The sequence below is a fragment of the Balearica regulorum genome, chromosome Z (genome assembly GCF_011004875.1).
Source record: "Balearica regulorum gibbericeps isolate bBalReg1 chromosome Z, bBalReg1.pri, whole genome shotgun sequence".
Taxonomy (NCBI): domain Eukaryota; kingdom Metazoa; phylum Chordata; class Aves; order Gruiformes; family Gruidae; genus Balearica; species Balearica regulorum.
Window position 1 is genome coordinate 84,862,991 of NC_046220.1, and position 22,369 is coordinate 84,885,359.

Below are 22,369 nucleotides of genomic sequence, written 5' to 3' on the forward strand. Positions count from 1 at the left end.
ATCGAGGTCTGACTTTGTGCTGATCTTTACCTGTAAAGGAATTTAATTTTGGAGATTGGCTTCACCCCACTTTCTGCATGGGGATTTCTGTGATTTCAGCAGCTGCCACAGGCCCTTCTACTGCCTTTCAAAGCAGCAGCAGCTTTGCCTGGCTTAAAATTCACGGGCTGCGGGCAGAGACTGTCCGTGATCTCCCTTTCCGTTATTTCCCACTGGAGAGCTAGTTCAGCACAACCCTTCTGAAATCCATGCTCCCAAAAGGAAACTAGATCACATCTGTTTTTCCCGGGAAGGGGTGAAAGACAGGAAACTTGTTATCTCCGCATCCTGCAGCCCAGCAGAGAGTTGGGTTCAGTGCGGTTCAGGCTGCCAGAGGTCTTTGCAAAACAGACTCCTGCCTGCCCGCCATATGCCTTCGGCTTGTTTTTAAAAGCATGAGGCTCGGCTGATGGGCACAAAGCAACGATTTCACGGCCTCTGCAGTCACCAAATTCAAATCCCTCTCCCTGCGGCTGCTCAACCCCACATTTCAGCGGTTAGGGCACGCCGTTGACTCTCCAAACCCACGTCGTAGCTGTATTCCCACTATTCACTGTGTGTGTGATTGGGAAGATCAGCACCACACGGTGCCAAACCAAAAAGCCTGGGAAGCGCTGGATGAATGGAGACACTCAGCTGTGGGTCAGCAATCCTGCAAGGCAGATTTGATGGAAACCTTTTAGCCCCAGTCACAGCTTTTCACAAAATCTCAGTTTAACTAAGCTTGAAAGTTGCAGAAGTAAAAAAAAAAAAAAACCCACCAACAAACAAAAAACCCCAGCCCCAAAACCAAACAAAACCACGCTGAAGTCAACACTAATTTGCTTTAACTTTTGTTCCCGGCGTTCCTCAACCGCCTGTTTCAGAAACGACTTTGTTAACCACGGGGAAACCCTGACCGCCTCCCCGGGGTGGGCAGGCTGCGCTGCCGGGCGGCGGGGCGGGCCCGGGCCGGGGGCGGCCCCACGCGTGACCCAAAGCCTGTTCCTGGTCCTTAAGCCCCAGAGCTGTTCTCTCTGCCCCACGCCATGGACTGCGGCGTGATCACCTCCAAAACCGTGCTGCTACTGCTGAGCCTCGCCTTCTGGGTACCGCGACGGGATGCTCGGACGGGGGGGGGGGGGGGGATGCGGACACGGACCCGCGTGGTTTACGTGGGGGGTTGCGGTCCTGGGTCTTGGGTGGGATGAAGGGCTCTGGCACAGGGAGACGGTGCCGTGGGACGCGACCGTGTTCTGGCTAACCGGGGTTTCCTGAGTTAATCGGTCATTTAGTTTACCAGTGTGCAAATCACTCGTGCATTTCTATAGGAAACCCTACTATATATTTTTAAAGAACAAAAAGATTTGAGGGTTTAAGTTTCTGAGAAAAAAATTGTGTTGGAGTTTGTTGGGGTTTTTTTTCCGGGGTGTTTTTAATGTAGTAGGTTTTTTTACTATGTTTAAAGGAGTGCCATTAAAGCAGTCCGCAAGTTAATTTTGTGATTGGAAGCAAATGGAGCTGTTCGGCTGCAGTGGGGTGAGGGCATGACAGAGGAGCTGCCCTCCCAGTTTGGGGTGAGGAGTATTTAGGAGAGGAAAATGGCTGAGAACCTTGTTTCAGCTATGTTTGGCTACAATTGCACCTTTCTAAATCACTTCCTCAATAATTATTTACAAGCAATCAAAAAAAAGGAGGTTGGGGTTGCGTACTTTTTAGCCTAGCCCCTGTTGGTTTGGGGGGCTTGGCTGTTTTGTGACAGTGGGGTCTGGGTAGGTGACCTCTCGGAAGAGGCAGTGATTATTCTGGTAACCAGTGTCAGGTTTTTCCCCTGTGCGGGGAAGTTTGCGTAACCCCCCATCGTCATCATCAGCCAGGGACTTGTGCGCTGCTCTCGGAGAAGGAACCCAGTTAAACCTCATGTCTGTCGGTAGTGTGGCGTGGGCGCTCATGTGTGCTTTGTAGTATGTGGGGAAAAAAATTATATATATTAAAAAAAAAAAAGGAAATATTGCTTGAATTAAACCTTGAAGTTTTGCAGGGTGTTGTGTCCCGTTCTGTAACTATGGGACTTGCTGGTGGTTGTGGCGAGCAGCTTGCCCCACTCCAGTCCCCTGCCTCCTTTATGGGGGCTCAGCTCAATTTATTGCTGCGTGTGTTGCAGGTAACTCGTATCGCTAGCCTGAACAGCGCAGGAGGCCGCGTTTCTGCTGCCATAGAGTAACGTGATCTCACCGTCTATGTTTGTTTTGTGGTTGTTTTGTTGGTTTTTTTAAATACCTGCAGAGACATATTGGAGCATTCCACTATTTGTGTGTGGAAATCCCCTGAGCTTCTGCTCAGCCGTACCTCAGACTAGGATCATTGCTTGGCTCTTAAAAAACCAAGTAACAGCCTTATGTCCTCCTAGAAGTGTCTCTGGTACCTTTGCTTCTGCTGTAGGGAACTCAGTAATCGTGAGTGCAGCTATTAGGCCATCTGGAGCCGTGGATGATCAGTAATTATCCTTCTCACTGTCTATAGCCTCTGAATTTGGGGTGACCTAGACAAACCCTTTGTTTCTTTTATCCTAGGAAATGCAATGCAGCCCCAAAGCCTGTGGCATTTAGACGCCGCTGCCACCATTATGTGTGGTAATCGCATTCCTGCAGCAGAACTGCAGAACCTGGAATTCAGGTTTTAGGAGGGTGGGGAAGGAGGAACTGACTGTTTTATGTTGTTTCATAACATTTCTAACAGTTCAGGCTCTACGAGTACAAGGCTCCAGATCATTATCAAAACATTAGATTTGCAAAGAGCTTTAGAATCCTTCTCTAAGGAGTAATTCGTGCTCAGGCATTGCATGCTGCAAATCTTTCCGAGCTTGGAAATGATTATGGAAAATAATTCACCACCTGCCTATTCAGCAGCCGGTGCAGTAATGGTGCTTTGACAGAGGTTATTGCTTAGAAATGTCCTAAAAAGGCAACAGATCCTCTTTTGGATCTCTGATCATTATCATTATGCAGGAGTGAAGACAGACAGATTTTCCAGAATGACAAATAGGGGCTTCCTAAATAAGGTGAAAAAGCAACTTCTCCCTTACCCGCCAGGCTCAGTATGGTATCTGCAAGTCATTCCACTGGGGTGTGTGTAGGTGTGCATAACCCCCACAACCAAAACATTGATTGAAGCTGTTTCAACTACCTGGTAACCAAAGGTGGTGCTTCAAGCTGTGGTGGATCTACCCACCTCCAGTTTTGCTTTTTAGCACCTACTAATTAGGTCCAAGTGTGTGATTATTTTGGTAAATGTGTGTTGGCCTGTTCTACGTGAAGATGGGATGCTTGTTTGGGTAATCTGAAAGAGGGAGAGGAAGGGTTGGAGGAGACTCCGATGTTCTTGGCAATGTCTTGTGAGGGCACTTGGCCGGGTGGGATGTGATGATGCTCCTGGAAAGGGAGAGGTGAAATGCTGGGGTTCACTTGCTGGTCAAAGAGAAGAAACTGGGAATACTAAAACTAGATGGAAGTTTCATGCTCTGGTATCTCTGTATAATGTGATCTGAACACCTCGGTTGCTTTTTTTATAACCCCCTTCTTTAGTCCCAGAGCTGTGCTGCTAAATTCAGCCATTAGTGCCTTGCTTCTGCTCACCTTCTCCTTCAGCTTCATTGTCACTAAACAGACTTCTGCTTCCAGAGAGGGTTTGGCATCCACCAGGAGTCCTGGGTCCTTCATCACCAAAAGCTACTGTATGTGTTGCTGCAGTGAAAATCCTGTTTGCCTGGATTTTCCATTTGTTTTCTGTCAGAGGTGGGTACATCCCCTGCCTTGCTTCACTTCCCCAACAGCAGAGAGAAGGATAAAAATAAGTTATTCCCCAGGTGATTTTAGCAGGACCAGTGGATTTGAGAGGGCAGAATTTGATCTGTTGACAGCAACAGGACTGTCCAAGGAGGAGAAGCCCAGGAGAGAGATCCCAGCACTGGTCCCTGGCAACATGTGCTCTATCTGTGGGCGATGAAGCCAGAGTCGGATTTTCCCAGCCAATTTCTGGCTCCCTCTGCACCCACACACACTCAGGGTGCGTTTGAGCCGATCACAGGTTGTTCAGGAGCTTTATTGAGGAGATCCTCGCACTGGTCTGGGCATCCTGGAGTATTTATCTGTTTGTGCTTAATCTGTCCCCTCTGCCCTTGGTGCATCCAAGACCAAAAGCTACTTGTTTTCAACCTTATGGTGGTGCACTGAGTGATGTGAGAGGGTGTATTGGAAGCTCAAGCAATCACAATGTTGCTGTGGTATCACTTGTAAATAATTTTTAGTAATTGGGAGGGATAAACGTATCCATGAAAAAAAGAAGTTCCTGCATCTTTGAATGGTTTGAAATCATTCACACCAGTGATGGGTGGTTTGGGAATGCTCGCTCTGAAGCCTCAGTCAGAGAGAAATCAGATGGATGCTTGAAAAGTAAATGAAAAACCCCAATTAGGAGAATTTTTAATCCCTAGATGGAATTGAAAACATAATAAATAGCAAAGGTTATGTTGGAGATTATTGATGGTAGAAACACGTTTATGTTTAAGGATGGACATATTCTCCAGAGAGTCATTAACTCTGAGCGTCAGCAGCCCTGTGACCTGTTTCTCACCTTTCCTCTATCTGTTCTTAGGCAAATCCTTAATCCTGCCTGTAGCTGCCTGCTGTGCGCGACAGTAGGGGACAGGCAGCTCTGCTGGGTTTTAATGCTGTGTGTGATACTCGACAGGAAGGTGGAAGAGCTGTGGAAGCTCTCCTCCCCGCTCCGGGTCAGGGAAACGATGCTGATGGGCTGTGGGGTCAGTCTGACTGTGGTGGAAAAAGCTGCTTAACCAAGAGCTTTGTTATTTTAATTTTTTTAGTACATTCAGCCAGTAAAGCTGTGGTCATGCATCCACTTCCGATAGGGCTTGGGATGGGTTTCCCTCCAGGATCCTTGTTTCTGCCTCTCTGATGGAGCTGTGGTACTGGCTGGGGTCCCCTGGGACCAACGAGCCAGGGCGGGCTGGGGTTTTGACCCAGCGTGAGGAGTGTTGGGTGGGAAGCGGAAAGTGGTGGGTTTGTTTCTAGTTCCGCTGTGAACTCGTTACTGAACATGGGGGCAAAAAGAGCCATGTGAGCCAGAGTGGTCACTGGACAGGGCTGATGCCAGGGCTTGGTACTGGATCTGAGCACTTTGGCGTGATGCACTTGAGCGTGCCTTTGAAGGGCAAAGTTCTTCCTTATTTTAAACTACTCTGCCCAAAATCAGGAAGCAGAACTTAACTTTCAGGAAAATGCACTTTGCTGTATGTGTAGGGGCCTCACGGACAAAATTAAAACTAAGATGTCAGTGCTGTGTGGTCAGGAAAGGGGAAATGTTCAGATGGTGATGCAGATACTGTGTAAGAAACTTTACCCTTTCCTGTGTGCTTCTGGGGAACAATGTTAGTCTGGCTATCCCCAGCGGTCCCTCCGGCTGTGAAAAGGCTCCTGTTGGATGCCTGGGCTATGGATCCGGCTGTAAACACACTATGGTCCCTTCGTGAGTCTCACAGTTTGCAGCTCTCTGAAATCAGAGGTCTGATGTTGTAGAGGTGGCTCTGATCATTACAGCTGTTTAAGAGGTCCCATTTTGTTACCCTTCTGCGAGAACTTCAGAGCTTGAGGACACTTTATCCAGGGAGAATAGAAAGCAACTCTTTCTTGTAGTTGATATGTGAACTGGGCATTTCCTTCATTTTCCCCAAAAGTGTTGCACCACCAAGCTGCTTCTCCTTTCCTGTGGAGCTGGCAGGATCCCTTTGCGGCAGGAGAATCCCAAATTGTGCCTTTCCTTACGGGAAGACCCACACACCAGCCGCGTGGCCCTGCTGCCCTGGCTCTCCCTTGCAGCTGGTGACAAGCAATATTTCAGGACATATTATAGAGGCATGTGCCCCGTTACCAGCTCTAAGAAGCCTCCCCAGGCTTTAGGATTAGCTCCACTGTGGTTTAGATACATTTTTTGCTGTTCGGTTTGTAGCTTGAGGTGGAAGTCACAGGATCTGGTGTCTGAGCAAGGAATAGCTTATTAATGAGCTGGGGTGGTTCTGAAGGTAAATATTGAGCCAGAGGGTGTTTTGTGTCTGAACCAGCTGCTCAGATCCAAAATGGCTTGCCAGTAGCTGATAAATCCATCCATGCTCAGCTGAAGTTATACTCGCAGCAAGCACTTGCCCTGCAGCCTGTGTCTGTATTTGGGGAGAATAAGAGTGAAAAAGGTGGTGCAGCTTTCTCCTAATAGTGGTCCTGTTGTCCTCAGAGGTGCGCAATTAGCAGCAGCACACTGACCCCAAGGCAGATGTTTCAGCGTTAGAAGTCGGAGGATTTGGGGCAGGATTCTTTGCACTGCTCTGCAAAGCCTTTCCTGGTCTGCAGTGTCTCCATGAGGATGTCCCACCACTTGCACTTCATAGGATGGCTGGCTTTTAGGATGGGGGGGGAAGAACCCCAAAGTTAGGCTCAGACAACAGAAGATATGCTTGGACAACTCTACGGAGAACATTCACTTAACACGAAAACAAACCCATTAAAACTGGAATCCCCTCTTGAGCACGTGGGGCTGCAGCATGTAAAAACTCCAAGCAGATGTTGGTTTAGGTTTCAGGGTTTTTTTCCTCCCTGAGAGCTACAGGTTTTCAGAGCTTTTTGGCTGCTGCTCATTGTTTTCATTTGAGGAAGAAAATGAAAAAGCAAGAGCTTCCCACCATACCCACGGAGCAGCCCTGCGGTGTGTTTTGAAGGCAAGCTGAAACATGCCCCAAAATTGTACATTGCAGCTGAATATTTAGATATAATTTTGTCAGCTATGTCCCGCATCTACTTCACATGAGGTGACTGTAGTTTAAAGGTTTTGAAATTGTGGCTAATGACTGGCACGAGATCAGTGGTAAGGCTCTCCTGAAGCTGTTGGTGCTGCTGGCAATCGAGGACAGCTTGGTAGAGGCTCACAGCTTTGGTGTTTTTTGCTCCCATCCAAAGCCAACTTGCTGAGTTCAGTATTTTTAAATTATTTTTCAAATCAGTCTTTTCACAACTTGAGAGTCTGAGGCAACACAGAAAGTGTGTGTACTAGATTTTTAAATTGCTTTTTCTCCAGTAGAAAAAAGTGGGGAAAGACTTGAAGCTATGGGCTTCCAAGGTCTTGGAAACCAAAGGAGCTGTAGAACAGTGGGGAGCAGAGCAGATCCATGCATGTCCTGGAAAGCAGCTTGGCAGAAAGGGCCTTGGGGGTCCTGGAGGGCACCAAACTGACCATGAGCCAGCAATGTGCCCTTGCTGCAAGATGGCAGAGGGTACCACAGACTGCATTAGGAGGAACATTGCCAGCAGGCAGAGAGAGGTGGTCCTTCCCCTCTGCTCAGCTCTGCTGAGGTCACATCTGGAGTGCTGGGTCCAGTGCTGGGCTCCCCCGTAGAAAAGGCACAGACATACTGGAGAGAGGGGAGTGAAGATGATGAAGGGACTGGAGCATCTCTCCTGTGAGGAAAGGCTGAGAGAGCTGGGGCTGTTCATCCCGGAGAAGAGAAGGCTCTGGGGTATCTTATTGACGTACCTGAAGAGAGGGTGCCAAGAGGATGGAGCCAGGCTCTTCTCAGTGGTGCCCAGTGACAGGACCAAAGTCAGTGGGCACAGACTGAAACAGAGGAAGTTCTGTCTGAACATGAGGAAACGCTTTTTTATTGTGAGGGTGACTGAGCACTGGCATAGGCTGGCCAGAAGAGTGTTGCAGTCTCCATCCTTGGAGATATTCAGAAGCCATCTGGACACAGTCCGGGGCAACCAGCTCTAGGTGACCCTGCTTGAGCAAGGGGTTGGACCAGATGACCTCCAGAGGGGTTCCTTCCTACCCTACCCCTTCTGTGTTTCTGTGACCTCGTACTGCACATTGGTGCATGGTCAGCCTGTCTGGCGGTGGCCGTGAGCTACACGTGGCCAGGAGCTGCAGCGGATGGTGGGTATATCCCCGCCACAGCAGTTCTTTGCTGTGTGGCCATCTGATGGACATGCCAGAGCCTGCCTGCTGCTCTGTGCTGCAGGTGGAGGCTCACACACTGTCCTGGATGAAGCCAGATCACACAAGTGCAGCAAAAATTGATTTATCATTTGGAGAAATAAATACTGTAAACGTGGTAGGAAACAGTAGCCAAAGCCAGGAGGTCCTTCCCAGCTGGCAGAGTTTTAAATCTGGACAGGAAAAGGGTGAGGAATCTGTGCAAGCGGGATGGGAAGTGCTGAGCTAGGGTTGCCCTGATTGCTGGGGAGAAAACAGCTCTGCTTGAGGCCAGGGAGACTGGTCTGGGGAGCTGCGTGGTCCATATGGAGTTTTAAACAGGAGCTGTGAAGTCGTTAAAGCAAGCATAAAATGAAGAAGACTGTCTCAGAAGTGCTCAGTGCCTTTATTTGTCCCTGAAGTCACTAGAAAACCTGTTGACTCCATGGAAATGGAGTAACACAGCAGCTAGGGAGGACCTGAAAATCTGGTGGCGAATGGGAAGAGCAAAGCTTGTAGTACCGTAAAGCAGCGAGGGAGTCGGAAAGAGTAATTCCTCTTGCCGTGCATGCTGGTTGTTGGGCAATAAAAGAAATTATTTATGGAGGAAATGTGGTGCAAACCTTCTTGAGAGGATTTAGTTGTCAAAGTAAATCAAAACCCTTTTTTGTACACAAAAAAAACCCCCACCAAACCACCAAAGAGGAGTGTCTTCTGCGTTCAGGAGGGGGTGTGCAGCTGTAATTGAGACCAGTGTAGCTGGGGCTTGATTCTAGATACAAGGGGACATGGGGAGAGCACTGTAGTCACAAACTAATAATTGAAGATGATATCCTCATCTGTCTTCTGGCAAATGAAAATTGCTGAAAAGGTGATAGTATCCCAGTGAATGTAGTTGTTCAATGTGAAGGCAAAACAGCAGCAGCAGGTATTGTATTGGGTGAGGTGCTCTGACTTAAATCACTGCTATGCAAAAATACTGGTGAAAAAAAAAAGTGGTTTTCAAGCCCTAAAATTAACTAAAACACCTCAGTTAGCTGATTGTCTAATAAAGAACTAGAAGGGAATGGTTCCAAAAGTATTTGTGTGCGCAGTGGTAGTTCTTCCAGTATGTATTTGTGGTGGTTTGCTGGAGAAAACAAGCACTATCACTCTTTCAAAATAAACAGTATTATTTACCATATCTTTTTCTTCCATAAAAAGTTAAAGATATGGGACAAAGTCAAATCAAGTTTTGTGCTGTGGTAGATATTAGTGCTGGCCTTGGAAAAGCCCTGTCTGGTGAGGGAGAAATGTCTTTTTTAAGTCTCCTTGTCTCAGTTCTTTTACTGTATAAAGGATGCATCTTGCTGAACGTGCTCATTTGGTGAATTTTCAATTTACTCTGTTCTTAGAGCTTTTCCTTTTAACACTATAGCTTTGTTACTCTGTATTTAACTGACCAGCCTTCTAAATGGAAATCCTATACTGGTCAACATTAACAGACCAAATGATCAAATCAACACTCTGAAATTGGAGGATGCTGGAAGAAACCAAAAAAAAAAAAAAAAACACCACACCACCAAAAAAAAAAAACAAACCCCAAACCCACAAAACCTTAAAACAACAAATACTGCCTTTTAATTTCATAGCTAGTAGTTTGGCTCCTTTATTGCATTTAGGTTTGATGGGAGGAGAAAAGAAACCTATGCTGATAAATGCAAACACAAACCTCTGTTCCCAGCCATCATGTCAGGTCAACTTAAAGAAGGGAAAGTCGAAAAATACCTGTTCTGCCTGACTGATAGATGCAAATTTTATATTTTTATTTTTTATTTTTCAGAGCAGTTGTATAGAGGAAAGTTTAAAGGGCACCTTCTATGGCTGTGATGCTGATAAAGCGTTGTGAAGTACTTGCATGGCCATAAGTCTCCCTAGAAGGGCAGGGACTCAGTCATCAGTGTACTAAAAAATCCCCTTCTGATGGTGGGATACAAGGTAAAAATCTTGCTGTATTTTTAAAACAAATGTATAAATCTACTATTTTCCAATGGCTGTCCTGCATCAGTGAGACTGCTTGGGTTCCTCATAGTCCATCTGCTTCTGTCTCACAGGTAAGACTGAATATTCACAGAGCTGTGTGTGCATTATGTGGCTGGAGGGAGTTCCAGCTCATTATACACGTTCCTGCGGCAGAGCACCACTGTATACCTGCCTCCCCAGCTCAGCTGGCTGGACTGAGTACGGAAGAGATGAGTAACCCTGCCCAGGTCCTACCCAGACATCATCCTAGGAGAAGCCTGTTGTTACGGCTTTGCTTTTGCTTTGCTCCATACCAGCAAGGGATTCATTGTTCACACTCAAACGATTTACGATCTCTGCTCTCTGTCAGAGGCACAGGATATGAAAAAAGAAAGTTATTCTGGTCTTAGGTCCTTGAGTGATGTGAGTTGTGGTAGGTGGGACAGTAGAGACGGTCACAGCTTTGTTGCTCAGCTGTGAAAAGGGGCTTTCTTGCAAAATTTCCATTTACGTCATCTCTTCAGCTTGTCTTATGGGTATCATCACCGTTGTATAGAAATACCAGCAGCATTTCCTGGAGCCCTGGTGAGTCAGCCAGGGATGTTTGAGGAGGAAGGATTAAGGTTAGGATGTTCTGCTCGCCATTGCAGGCGGACCACAGCAACGTGCAGGCAGCAGTGCAGCCCTGCGGACCAGGTGAACTGGTTCTCCTGTATCAGCCTTGCGTCACTCCTTGGCTGCCTGCACTGGCGTTTGTGCCAGCTAGGTTGGGCCAAGCCTCTCCGTGCATCACGTGATCCTATTCTGTGCTGAATTCTTCTGAAAGAAAACTTCCAAGCAGGAGACTTAAAAAAATAAAAATAAATGTAAAGAACAATAACAATTTCTATTGTGAATTTCTTGGAGCAATCTTGGCAATCTTGTATACAATTTTAGACGTGTTTGAGAAGGTGTTTAATCATGAAGAAGAAATTATTTGCTCTCTTCCTCCCCAAAATGTAATTGCTTAAACTGGCCTTTGTATTTGTGAAAGATTTTTTTTTTTTTTTTTTTTTTTTGAGATGCAACAGAAACCTGTTTAATTAGGCATACTTTACACTTAAGGTCTGTCTTCAGCAGTCCAAAGGATGTTTCTTGTGCTTCTCTTATAGAGAAGTCTCAGATCTAGGAGTGGGCTGAAGGTTTTGCAATGTTGGAGGAAAAGCCCTCCACTGGATTTTGAACTTGCCTTAAGTACTGGGAAGGCCTAAGAGGAAACCTCAGAGATTTATGTTCTGAAATATTTTTCTTTTCCACTTTTGAAGTTTAGCTCTGGGACTCATCTGCAAAAATAAACCAGAGAACAGGTAGTTACCCAAAATGGCTTCTACTCCTGTGTGACCCTGCTCTTCAGGCTTCAAAATCTTTGCACCCAAAACTATGGGTGAAGTTGTGGCTGTTTCTCAGTTTGTGGAGAAAAACCTGAACTTCTTTAAGCCAGGTCTTTACTCAAAGTCTTTTATTTTTACCTCATTACGCTTCCTCCTTCTGCTTGGAAACAGAAGTTTGGAAATTACAATAGACCACTTGCTGGCTGGGCTTTGTCTCTGACCAGAAACGAGACAGTCCTGAATGTTGCAATAAAACCCACTGTGAAAGTGCTGGTCTGTATTTGCATTGATAAAGTTTGGGCAAGAATCTCCTTGAACTCAGCACTGGATTCTCTGATGTTGGCTTACTGTCATGGAGCTTTGCTAGTCCTGGCTTTATAGGACTTCTGTGAATTGGCTTCACAATGTGACTTTGAATTTCTGGTAGCTCTTTACTAGCAACAAAGGTTTTTCTTTAGCATTTCCTGTGCGTGCTTCCTTTGCATTGTATCTTGAGCATGCTAGAAATAGGTAGAAAACCGGGCTTAAAGCATAGAGAAGAGATGAAGAATGTGTCTGTTGTCTGAATCGCTTGCAGAAGTAGAATGCAAATACTGGGGGATTCTTTTGTGTAAAACATCCTATAGAAAGATTAAATTATGATGTAGATGGTCTTTAGGCTGCCTATAGAAGTACAGAACTACTTGCAAAGGCTGAGACTAGAGTTAGGCAACAGAGCAAGGCTTTACATTCTCTGAATATGACTTTGCACTTTGCATGTTAACTTTTACACATTAACTGAGTCACAAGTTTGTTTCGTTTTGCACGTTTTGACGTGACATCGCTGCTGAATGTGGATGACTCATTTACTTGCCAAAAAAAAATGGTTTATGCCTTTTTGTACCCAGCTATTCAGTCTGCACTACTTTTCCCATGGTAAAGTCACCCCTGTTCCATTTCCCCGGGGACTGCCTTCCTCCATCATGAACTTTTCTGAGGGTGTTGCGGTCCTTCGGGTTTTCTCCTGTGGCTGTGGGCACTCAGCAGTTGATGACAACTGTGGTGGGACATCCCAACCTGGTTCCTGAGCCGTACCAAAGGCAGCGGGCCTCAGGACAACCATTCTCATTAGTGGCTGTGCCCAGGTGCAAGCACCTGGTTTAAAAGTGCATGTGAAGGAGGCTTTGTACTGCTAGTGACCACCTGAAATTTTCAAAAAACCTGAGAAACCAGAATACCATACCTATGTTTACCAAGAAGGCTTCAAAACCCAGCAACAAATGCAGTCAGGGGTTACAGTCAGGATGGGATGACTATGACAGTAATTGTGGCATTATTCATGTAATATTTTTTGCCATGCACAAGTAGGGAGAAGTTTTTAAGTCAACCCAGAGAATCATCCTGTTCTTGCTGTGGTCACTTGGATATTTTCCACAGCTTCCATGGGAACAGAGGCCAAACTCTGAACCCTTTCAGGAACTGTATGAGCTGCTTTCTGAGCTGTCCTGGCCCAGCTGAGCAGAGCATTTCTGTAGTTAATAAAAGCCCTTGCATCCCCTGTCTGGAATCTGCATTGTTTTCACTGGATTTGGGGCCAACATGGCCAATCATGGTGCTTGACAGTCTTAGAAAATACTAAAAATAAATTATATATTGGGCAAATCCCATCATCATGTTTTCTCCATGATGATGGATCGTTAGCCCAGGAGCGTTGCTTCCTTCTCCATGGCTGCCTTTGCCCAGAAAGCCAGCTGTATCCCGGTCTGCATCACCAGCAGCATGACCACCAGGTCAAGGGAGGGGATTCTACCCCTCTACTCTGCTCTGGTGAGACCTCACCTGCAGTGCTGCGTCCAGCTCGGGGGTCCCCAGGACAAGAAGGACATGGAGCTGTTGGAGCGAGTCCAGAGGAGGCCACGGAGATGATGTGAGGGCTGGAGCACCTCTGCTATGAGGACAGGCTGAGAGAGTTGGGGTTGTTCAGCCTGGAGAAGAGGAGGCTGCGGGGAGACCTTAGAGCCCCTTCCAGTCCCTGCAGGGGCTCCAGGAAAGCTGGAGAGGGGCTGGTGACAAGGGCAGGGAGTGACAGGCCAAGGGGAATGGCCTGAAGCTGCAGGAGGGGAGATGGAGATGAGATGTGAGGCAGAAGTTCTTCCCTGTGAGGGTGCTGAGGCCCTGGCACAGGCTGCCCAGAGAAGCTGTGGCTGCCCCTGGCTCCCTGGCAGTGGTCAAGGCCAGGTTGGATGGGGCTTTGGGCAACCTGGGCTAGTGGAGGGGGTCCCTGCCCATGGCAGGGGGTGGAACTGGGTGGGCTGTGAGGTCCCTTCCAACCCAAACCATTCTAGGTTTCTATGCTGCTGTTCCAGAATGGAGAACAGGTGGACAGTTGCAGTGCATCCAGCTCTCCAGGCCAGAAATAATGGGATGCAGCTTTTGAGTCATACACCTCACTCTTTGTGCAATTGTAGGCAAGGCAGAATGGAGGTGCAGCATCCCCAGCCCCACCTTTAGTGCTGCTACAGCTCCAGGGACTTTTCCTGTCCCCCTTTCAGTACAGGAGTGTGGTGTTGCAGGAGGAAGAGGTGAAGCAAGAAGACAGTGGCACCCCATAAGTCTCATCCTTTCCCTGCATCCCTGAAAAGGGGTGGGAGGAAGAAGCCTGGGTCACTGTACGTCTGCAGACAGGGAAATGGGAAAGAGCTTTTCCTCAACGAGAGGAAAAGTTAAAGGAAGGTTTAGGAATGGCTTTAATTATTAGCACCACCTGAAAACCCAATGCATGTGGAGAAAACCTCTTGAGAACTGGTGATCCTATTCCTTGTTCTGATATCTCACTTTGTAGAGGACCTGCCGTATCTGAGCCCCAACACAGCAGGATCTTGCATGACATGTGCTAAATCTCTCTAAGGGTTAGTTTGATCCTGGTTTCATCACTTGGTGCATCTGATCCCGGGCAGTGTTCAGGAATGCCAGAGTGGTGTGGGATGAGAGCTGTCTGAAATGAAGGATGTCCTGTGTACTTGGAGATAATTGAAGGGCAGGCTCCAGACCTGGCTGGAGGGGAAGGAGCCAAACAAGGCAAAGGAATTAGCAAGTCCTAGCTCCAATGTGAGGAGTGTTTGATTTAATTAAAATGTGCAGTACTGGGGGAAGTAACAAACAGCTCATAAACTGTATGATGAAATCCAGCTGTAGCCTACTGAAAACAAACAGACTGGTTTCCTTCAAGTTTCCAGAACGTGAGTATGGACAGTGCTTCATTTTTACAGGCAGCATCTTGTGCTGCAGGATTATAGAGGGTGGATGAGCTCTTGTAACTCTTGAGAGAACTTTTTTTTATGCCATTGGTGAGGCATTACCAGGGTATTGCTGAGCCTTTGGGTGATATTTCCAGGGCTGTACTCAGTTCTGTGGATCAAAGCCGTCAGTCTCCAGGGCTGCTAGTTGGGCAGCTGTCAGTCATGGCCTCAATCGGCAAAACATCCTTTTGGAGGAGAGTTTATTTTAGAGGATGCAGAAATCTGTTTCCTCCAGGAAAAGGAGGGACTGTGTTTTGCTGAGATTAGGAACATTTGTGCCTTAGTGGTTAATGCTGTTGCGAGAGTGGAAAGGATGAGTTTTTCTCAAAAAAAACCCAAAACAAACAAAAAACCGCTCCAAACTCAACAGCCCACCTCTGTGATGATCACCTTAAAAGTCAATTCCTGCAAACGCAGTGTTGGGTAAGATGTAGGTAATCTTGGGTAGGCAATGTGAACTTGGCTTTCTGCAGAGACACTGGCTGATGTATGTCAACAGACTCCAGTGTTTTAGCTCAGATACAGTGGTGTTTTGTTAGTAGTGGAGTGGGGGTTTTTTTATTTTTTTTTCCTTCTAGATCTTTGCATTCTGTACTTATTGCTTCTAAATTTGAAATGTTACTTGCACTGTTACAAAAAGGTCCATATTTACTTTCTGGGCGGATGCTTAATAACTAACTGCTAATAACTTTATTGCATTTCAGGCAGCAGCAGCAGGTCTCAGCTATGTTGGGGGATATGTCATTAACACCTACAAGAGCTACGACAACTTCTTGCAGGACAAGTATGCTCTTCTGCCAGCCGTCATCATTATTTGCGTTGCTGTGGTAATGTTCATCATCGGGTTGATTGGCTGCTGTGCCACCTTCCGGGAGTCTCGAGTTGGCCTAGGGCTGGTGAGTGTTGCATGTCCTCTTCCCCCTGTTGCATGGTATGGGAGGTGCTACACTGGACCTGTGCAGGACGCACAGAACAGAAAGTAAAAGATTATTCTGAAATGCACTGCTGAAACACTGCTCCTTTGCGGGAGTTACGTACCGCTGTGAGGCACTGATTCATCGTGAGGGAGGTGCAAGCTAAAAGATTAGTTGCACTGCCTTGTACAGACACATAGGTGCAGTCATAGGCAGATTCCTGGCTCTGCCTTGGCTTGCTCACTGGAGATGGGTGCAGACAGTAGCAAGTTTTGAGAAGCAAGGTGGTGGTGAGGGAACAGGAGGAGAGGTGAATTTCTGAAGTAAGCAAAACAAGATTATTTTTTTTAAATTTCTTGTTCCTGTTGACTTTAGTTCTCTGAAGCCTTAAAGTATGCCTCCACTAGAATGATTTTTGGAAAGCCAGAAAAGTTTACATTGAGTAACTTCAGGCCCCCAACTCATGCCTTGAAGGTGATGTGAGCTCAGCAAGAAGTGCCAACGTACTTAACTCAGCTGCTGGTTTATCTGTGCAGTCTCCTGTTCATCAGCCACCTTGTGAAGTGTTTTGTAGGCTCTTCACACAGATGACATCATGGCAGTGTTCAGGAGACTGCCTACATTGGGCACAGATCCTGTGGAACCGCAGTCGTAGTCCCAGCCATGCACAGAAATCACCTATTCTAAAGTATTTTCTGGAAACTATTTTGGTTGGAGAGGCAACAACAGATAACGATAACCTACCACTATAATGTGAAGGGTAATGCGCAATTGAATTCAAATGCTGAGGAATTTTTCCTTACAGTCTCTCTCTTTTAATTTCAGTTCTTGGCCATTATCCTGGTTATCTTTATTGCGGAAGTATCTGCTTTTGTCCTGGGATTTGTTTATAGGGAAAAGGTAAGCAAAGAATTAGCATCTCTGTAGTAACCTAAAAGTAAGTAATAGATCTTGCGTTGTTAGAGCATTCCAATATATCCAGTTTTCTTGCACTTCATCCCATCTCCTGGAGTCTGCAGGGCAAGTGGGAATGGGGATGTCACCATGCGGTATGTGGATCGGTCTTTGTCAGGAATGTGTGAATACATAAAGCACCTGGCAGGCATTGCAGCAGTGTCTAAGGCGGATTAAACAGTTGTTGATACTCACAAAGGAGGGCTCTTCCATCAGGGGAGGCAAGCTTCTATCCAGGAACTGATTCTGCATAAGTGCTACCTGCATTTTATCTAAAACATTGGTGATTTTTATTTTTTCAAATCTTTTTCTTTCCCCGACTAAGTTGGGATACCAATCTTTTGCAGTTTCCCCTAGATAAAATTTTTAGCTCTCATGTTAAAAAAAATGTTTGGTTTTTTTCCCTCACCAAATAGGTAAAAACTGATGTGCAAGGCACAATGCACTCAGTCTTTGAGAAGTATGATGGGAAAAATCCAGAGTCTACTGTTGTGGATTACTTGCAAGAACAGGTAAGAAAATATTTATATTGTCCTGAGAATTATTTAGAAAAGAACAATTGGGTCCTAAACAAGGAATTTAGGCTGAGAAAGGAGGGGAGGCGTATGGCAGTATCCTGGAACCTGGCCCTGCAGCAGCGTTTAGCATCTGATTCTCCAAGGAGGGTGCTCCTTACTTTGCAGAGTTGGCCTTTTCAGGCTGCTGCTCAGAATCCTGTACCACAAAATAGAAAGATGACAGAAGACTCTATCCTGCAAGCTGTCACTTTAACATGAGAGCTTTCACAAAGAGTAAATCAATGAGGAGGAAATAATGTATGAAGGGGAGATGATCTATTACGTCTGCAGCTGTTTTCCTGTCTTACTGCTACTTGTAAAGCTGTTGCATGCTGAGGGCAGCTCTTGCCCAGCATGCCTAAGAGAGGTTTAACTCCTTCACGTTCGTATATATGCATACGTCCCTGTAACTGTCCTGTGTTTGGCAGCTTCATTGCTGTGGGGTAAAGAACTACAGCGACTGGACAACCACACAGTGGTTTAATTCCACCGGTAACAACAGCGTGCCTCTGAGCTGCTGCAGGCAAGACGTGAAGAACTGCACAGGGCGCCTGGATCAGCCACAGGAACTCAATACGCGGGTGAGGATAAAGGGCACGGTTTCACAGCTGGGCTGTGATCATTCTCAACCAGCCAGAAACAGTGAGGAAAGCACTGCAGGCAGGATTTAGGGATGATTTCACACTATTCTTTCCAGCCGTTTGTCCCCCAAACTCTTTTCTTCCTGTAGTTTTCCTTCTCACGTAATTCTGTACAAGCTCCTAGATGACCTAAAGGAGGAAGACCAGCTGGTTTTGCAGGCACCAGTCTGGATGTTTGGTCTCCTCTGTCTACTGGTGACAAGCCTCCATTCCATGTTGCTACAGAAGCAACGTGACAAGGCCGGAGCGCTAGCTCGGGGCACGTCGTTGTTCAAACAGATCTGGGGTAGGGAAGAGACTCTTCTGGGATTGACCATGAATCTGGAGAATTGCATACCAGGCTCTTCAGTCCGGGGCACAAGCCTGTAAGTTGACTTTTATAGATACCATGGGTCTTCCTGGCTCTGAGTTTTGGGCAGTTCTTTAAGTGACGTGAGCCAGAGGAGATTCTGAAAAGCGGCAAATGTCGCAGTTAGTCAGTGCTTCTCCCCAGGCAGGAGGTGAACCAGAAGCCATCAGGTCTGGCAGACAAGAACGGAAGCCCCGAGGTCTGCAGTGGTTGCTTAGACAGGCCCTACAAGGTCCTGCTGCCTTTGAAGGGTCAGGGAGAGAAAAAAACCCAACAACCCAACACAAAACTATCCAGCTGCATTATATCTTCTAATTTGTTTTCACCCATCTCTCTCATGGCAGAGCTGTGCAGAGGAGCTGGAGTCTGGGCTGCAGAGCGTTATCAGCTATGCTATGCTTGTAATCCTGGGTTTTGCCATCGTAAAGGTAAATGTTTTATCTCTTCCCTCATGGAAAATAGTACTTTGATCCCAGGGCTTTTTCTTCTACCGTGTCATGTTAGCCTGTAGCCTTTGCCTGGCTCTGAAGTAGGCCGAGTCCTCTGTTCCTCGCTTGATTTCTTCCAACTTCCTCCATTTCATCTGCCCGACGATAAGGGGAGGAATCCAACAAGCTAGTAGGGGATTTGGGCTGGCAAGGCAACGGAGAATCTATCTTGGGCGTTCGGTAGGAAGTACAAAAAGCTGGCTGTGCTAAAAGGACTAGCTGTAGCATTCTGTATTAAAACAACTAGCTTTGCTATATTTAACTGAGATTTAAATAATTGCTTATTGAAGACTGGTTTTAGACATAGCCCAATGAATAGTCCTGTGCTTAGAGACCTGGAATCAAAATGGACTCGAAATATGACTAGGAATGAAACCATTGCGAGGGCTATTTATAGACTTATCGGACTGAATTAAATAAAATGTGAAACCAGATCATCTTGTGGCTGAAAACTGCATTTGAAAAGTCCTGACGTAAAACTCCTCGCAATCGGCACATCACAAAGATGCGTAGGCATTTCTTCACAGGTTTGACCCATAAATTTTAGCCTGGTGGTTTGTCATTGTTCCCTGTAACTGTTCTCCATGATTAGTAACCTGCCTCTGGTTGACAGAGATTCAAACCATTTAATAACAGCAAAGTGTTTTTTCTTGGACTAGCTGCTCTCTTTTTAAAAGACTGAGCCATTGCAGAACACTTTCTCTTGAACATCCCACTCCTGAACTCAGTGCAGAAGCCAAAATCTGTCCAGATACCATCTCAGAACTGGGGCTTGACTTAGTGGCCCTAGCAGAGAGGTAATTGTTTACAGCTTTTGTTCTCATGGGCTTAAATGGCTCAGCGACATCGTTTCCATCGTTTCCCTTCCCTCTATAAAAGTGATGAGTTCTACACTCCTGTTACTATTGGTGATGAACCCTCCCACCAGGATTTCTCCTGTGATCATCTCTAAGGATTGCCTTAGCATACTCTGCACGATCTTTGCTTGATATTTTATATGTGTAAATATTTTGCAGAACTCATTTTAAGTCCAGAATAATCCCATGCTTTCACTGATTTCTATTTTTTCCCCCACAGTAAGATAACTAGGAATTAATGTGGATGTATAAATTAATGGGAGAAGTTGGAGAGGAAAAAGTTAAGCTGGAACTATTATTGGAAATTGATATGCCAAAAAAAAAAAAAAAAACCAAAAATCACTTTCTGTAGATGTATTTTCTAAGTGTTTTGTAACATGAAAGGAGTGTCCGTGCTATGATGAAGCCTAATTAACATACAGGCGAGGAGTCTGATGACTGAAACAAAACCCACAGCAAATCTAAATCTCTTGTGACTCTCTTTCAGTTCTTCGGCATGCTGAGTGTCTGCGTGCTTACCTGCAGGAGAGAAGACAGTGGATATCAGCCTCTTTACTCAGGGGTGTTTGCTTAACAAAATGCAAAGATCACTTTTCTGTTGCTTCCTGATGATAAAATAGACTTGTAAAGATGACCGCTGAAGAACAATTTATCACCTTCTTGCTAAATATTTTATTTTATGCACGTGAAAGAGAAAGAACATTGTGTATTGATTTGGGAAAGTTTCTTGCGGGTGATGTGAAATGGCAATTTCAATATTCGGTGCCCTACAGTGAGGTACCTTGATCTTGCATGCCACAGCTTTCTGTACGGTTATCGTAGATTTGGATTTGTGACTTTAGGTGGCACCAGCTGGTGCAATGGACTCCAGAAACAAACTTGCTTCTGCAGTTCTTTCCTCTACCCTTGAAACATGCAGAAGAAACCTTATTTTTAATCACTGAACTGATTGAGACCGCAGGAGGGGTTTCAGTTTTCTGCGCAAATGCCGGGTCATTCTAGGCATGGTTACAGAAGAAGAAACTTTTGAACGCCACGTTCAAATATTCTTCATAAGCATGGGGAGTTAAAGTATGTTCTCTTTATGTCTGATGGTGTTTCTGGTTTTATTTTTTTTGTCTCCTGGTTGTATGTTGTAATTCAGTTTGTTAGTGCAAGACAACCCTGTGTTTAAACAGACATTTGAGTTGTTTTTCAAAGCAGCTAGCAGGTGTGGAGAATCCCAGGGTAGGAGGGGATGTGTGCTTTGAGCTTTTGGGACATCTGTCCTTGGCTTTTTTTTGGTCTTTTTAAAAAATAAGTAGTAGTATTATTTGACATTAAAAATTGCTTATGAAGGAAAGGCTTTTGAAATAATTTTTTTTTTCTCTTTTTACTGAGGGTTTTATGGTTTGTCTAAAAGACAGGATGCATCTCTGCATTTAATGTCGAAGTTGCAAGAGCTACTGAGATGAATACGGGCGGGAAGATGGGAGTCACAGGACGTGTTGGTGTGGTTGGGTAGGCAGGACTGCTGGAGGGGTTTGTGCAGCCCTTCCCGCTTTAGCTTTTCACCGCCGAACGTGTTAAGATGACGCATTCTTGCAGCCAGTAATTTCAGTAACCTGTTGCCTGGGGGTGTCAGGCAGCTCCTTGTTTGCTAGTTTTCCTCTCTCCTGAAAGGTCTGCTGAATGCAGTCGCTGCTTGGCTTGCAGGGCTGCTTTAAAAACGGTTCTTCTCAGACTCCTTTGTATGTTCCTGTTTCTAATTCTTTAGATTTCTGGGTGATTTTAGATTTGTGGAGGGAGGGAACCAAGAGCTGTTCTTTATTAGGGAATTGTGGAACAGCAACTGCACATTTGCTTATTTTTTCTTTGGCGAGATAAGCAGTCTATCCTTAGCAATAAACCTTACTATCTGTGGCTAACTAGAAAAAGAGGAGTTTGGAGTAAGTGTAAGGTGTTTATCTTCCCCCTCCGTAGAGGAAGAAGGAACGGGTGGTGATGACGTTCTTTGGGAGACATACCAATATGAGTACGTACCTGTGGCAAAGCGACTTACTTTGTATCGAGGGCTTTGTGTTCTGTTGAATGCCAAATAAAGTTAACTTATATAACCACTTAATAAACGCTGTGGGGTGCTTTTTGTTGCTGGTGGGGGAACGCTACTTCCGGGGCGGACGCTCCCCTCAGCCTTTCCTGCCATCCCCGCTGGTGCCTCCCGCACCTGAGCTCTCCAACGGCCGGCCGAGCGCGGCGGGTTTGAAGCGGAGCTGACGGCGGGGACGGTCGGGGCTTCTCTCCGAGCCGCCCCCCGCCATCGCGGCGGTGAGAGCGGGGCGCTGGGGGCGGAAATACTCGTGTGGGGTCAGGACGTGAGGCAGAACGGGGGGCGGCGAGGGGGGTGGGGGGCTGCGCTGCCGCGGGTTGTAACGGTTCCTCGTAAGGAGCGGGGAATCGGCGAATCTCTAGTAACGAATTCAGCAAGCGTGCTAGTTCGTGGTATTTTAAAACTGAAGTCCGAATAAAAGCTTCGTTTCCAGGTGTGAGGTAACAGAGGGAGCTGTGTGAGCGCTGTAGGCACCAGGGCTGCCGGGCAGTGTCATGAAACGGAGGTTTGTTACGGTGCGACCGGGGAAGGTGCATTTCAGCAACGGGTTTTCGTCAGTCGCTTTCCCTCATAGAGCTGATATGTATACTTGCACGAGAGTAACCGATGGATAATGCTACTTGTTGTGCCTCCGTACTCTGCTAGCAAGCAAGCAAGCGACCGATTTCTTTTAATTACTGGTCTTTAAAAAAAAAAAGAAACCTACGACCAACCCACGAATCCACCTCCTTAAATATTGCTCATCCGGCGCAATCTCCCTTGAGAGCACCTTATAGCACTGCTTTTATATAGGCCAGATATTTTTTGTTTATTGCAGTA

General features: G+C 46.2%; 1 protein-coding gene across 1 annotated transcript; it reads left to right on the plus strand.

The window, feature by feature from the left end:
- Positions 1–980: 980 nt before the first annotated feature.
- LOC104634226 (tetraspanin-36) lies at positions 981–21,569 on the plus strand. The gene is made up of 7 exons (XM_075739699.1): positions 981–1,127; positions 15,406–15,597; positions 16,441–16,515; positions 16,986–17,081; positions 17,555–17,707; positions 18,461–18,544; positions 19,949–21,569. The coding sequence occupies exons 1-7, from the start codon at positions 1,068–1,070 to the stop codon at positions 20,033–20,035; spliced, it is 747 nt and encodes a 248-aa protein (XP_075595814.1). The 5' UTR covers positions 981–1,067; the 3' UTR covers positions 20,036–21,569.
- Positions 21,570–22,369: the final 800 nt, after the last annotated feature.

What these genes read in the sequence shown, in the direction of transcription:
- LOC104634226 (XM_075739699.1), top strand. Translation starts at nt 1,068, where the DNA reads ATGGACTGCGGCGTGATCACCTCCAAAACCGTGCTGCTACTGCTGAGC. An exon ending in CTCGAGTTGGCCTAGGGCTG is followed by an intron (nt 15,598 to 16,440) that starts GTGAGTGTTGCA and finishes TTTTAATTTCAG; the next exon opens with TTCTTGGCCATTATCCTGGT. An exon ending in CACAGGAACTCAATACGCGG is followed by an intron (nt 17,708 to 18,460) that starts GTGAGGATAAAG and finishes CTCTCATGGCAG; the next exon opens with AGCTGTGCAGAGGAGCTGGA.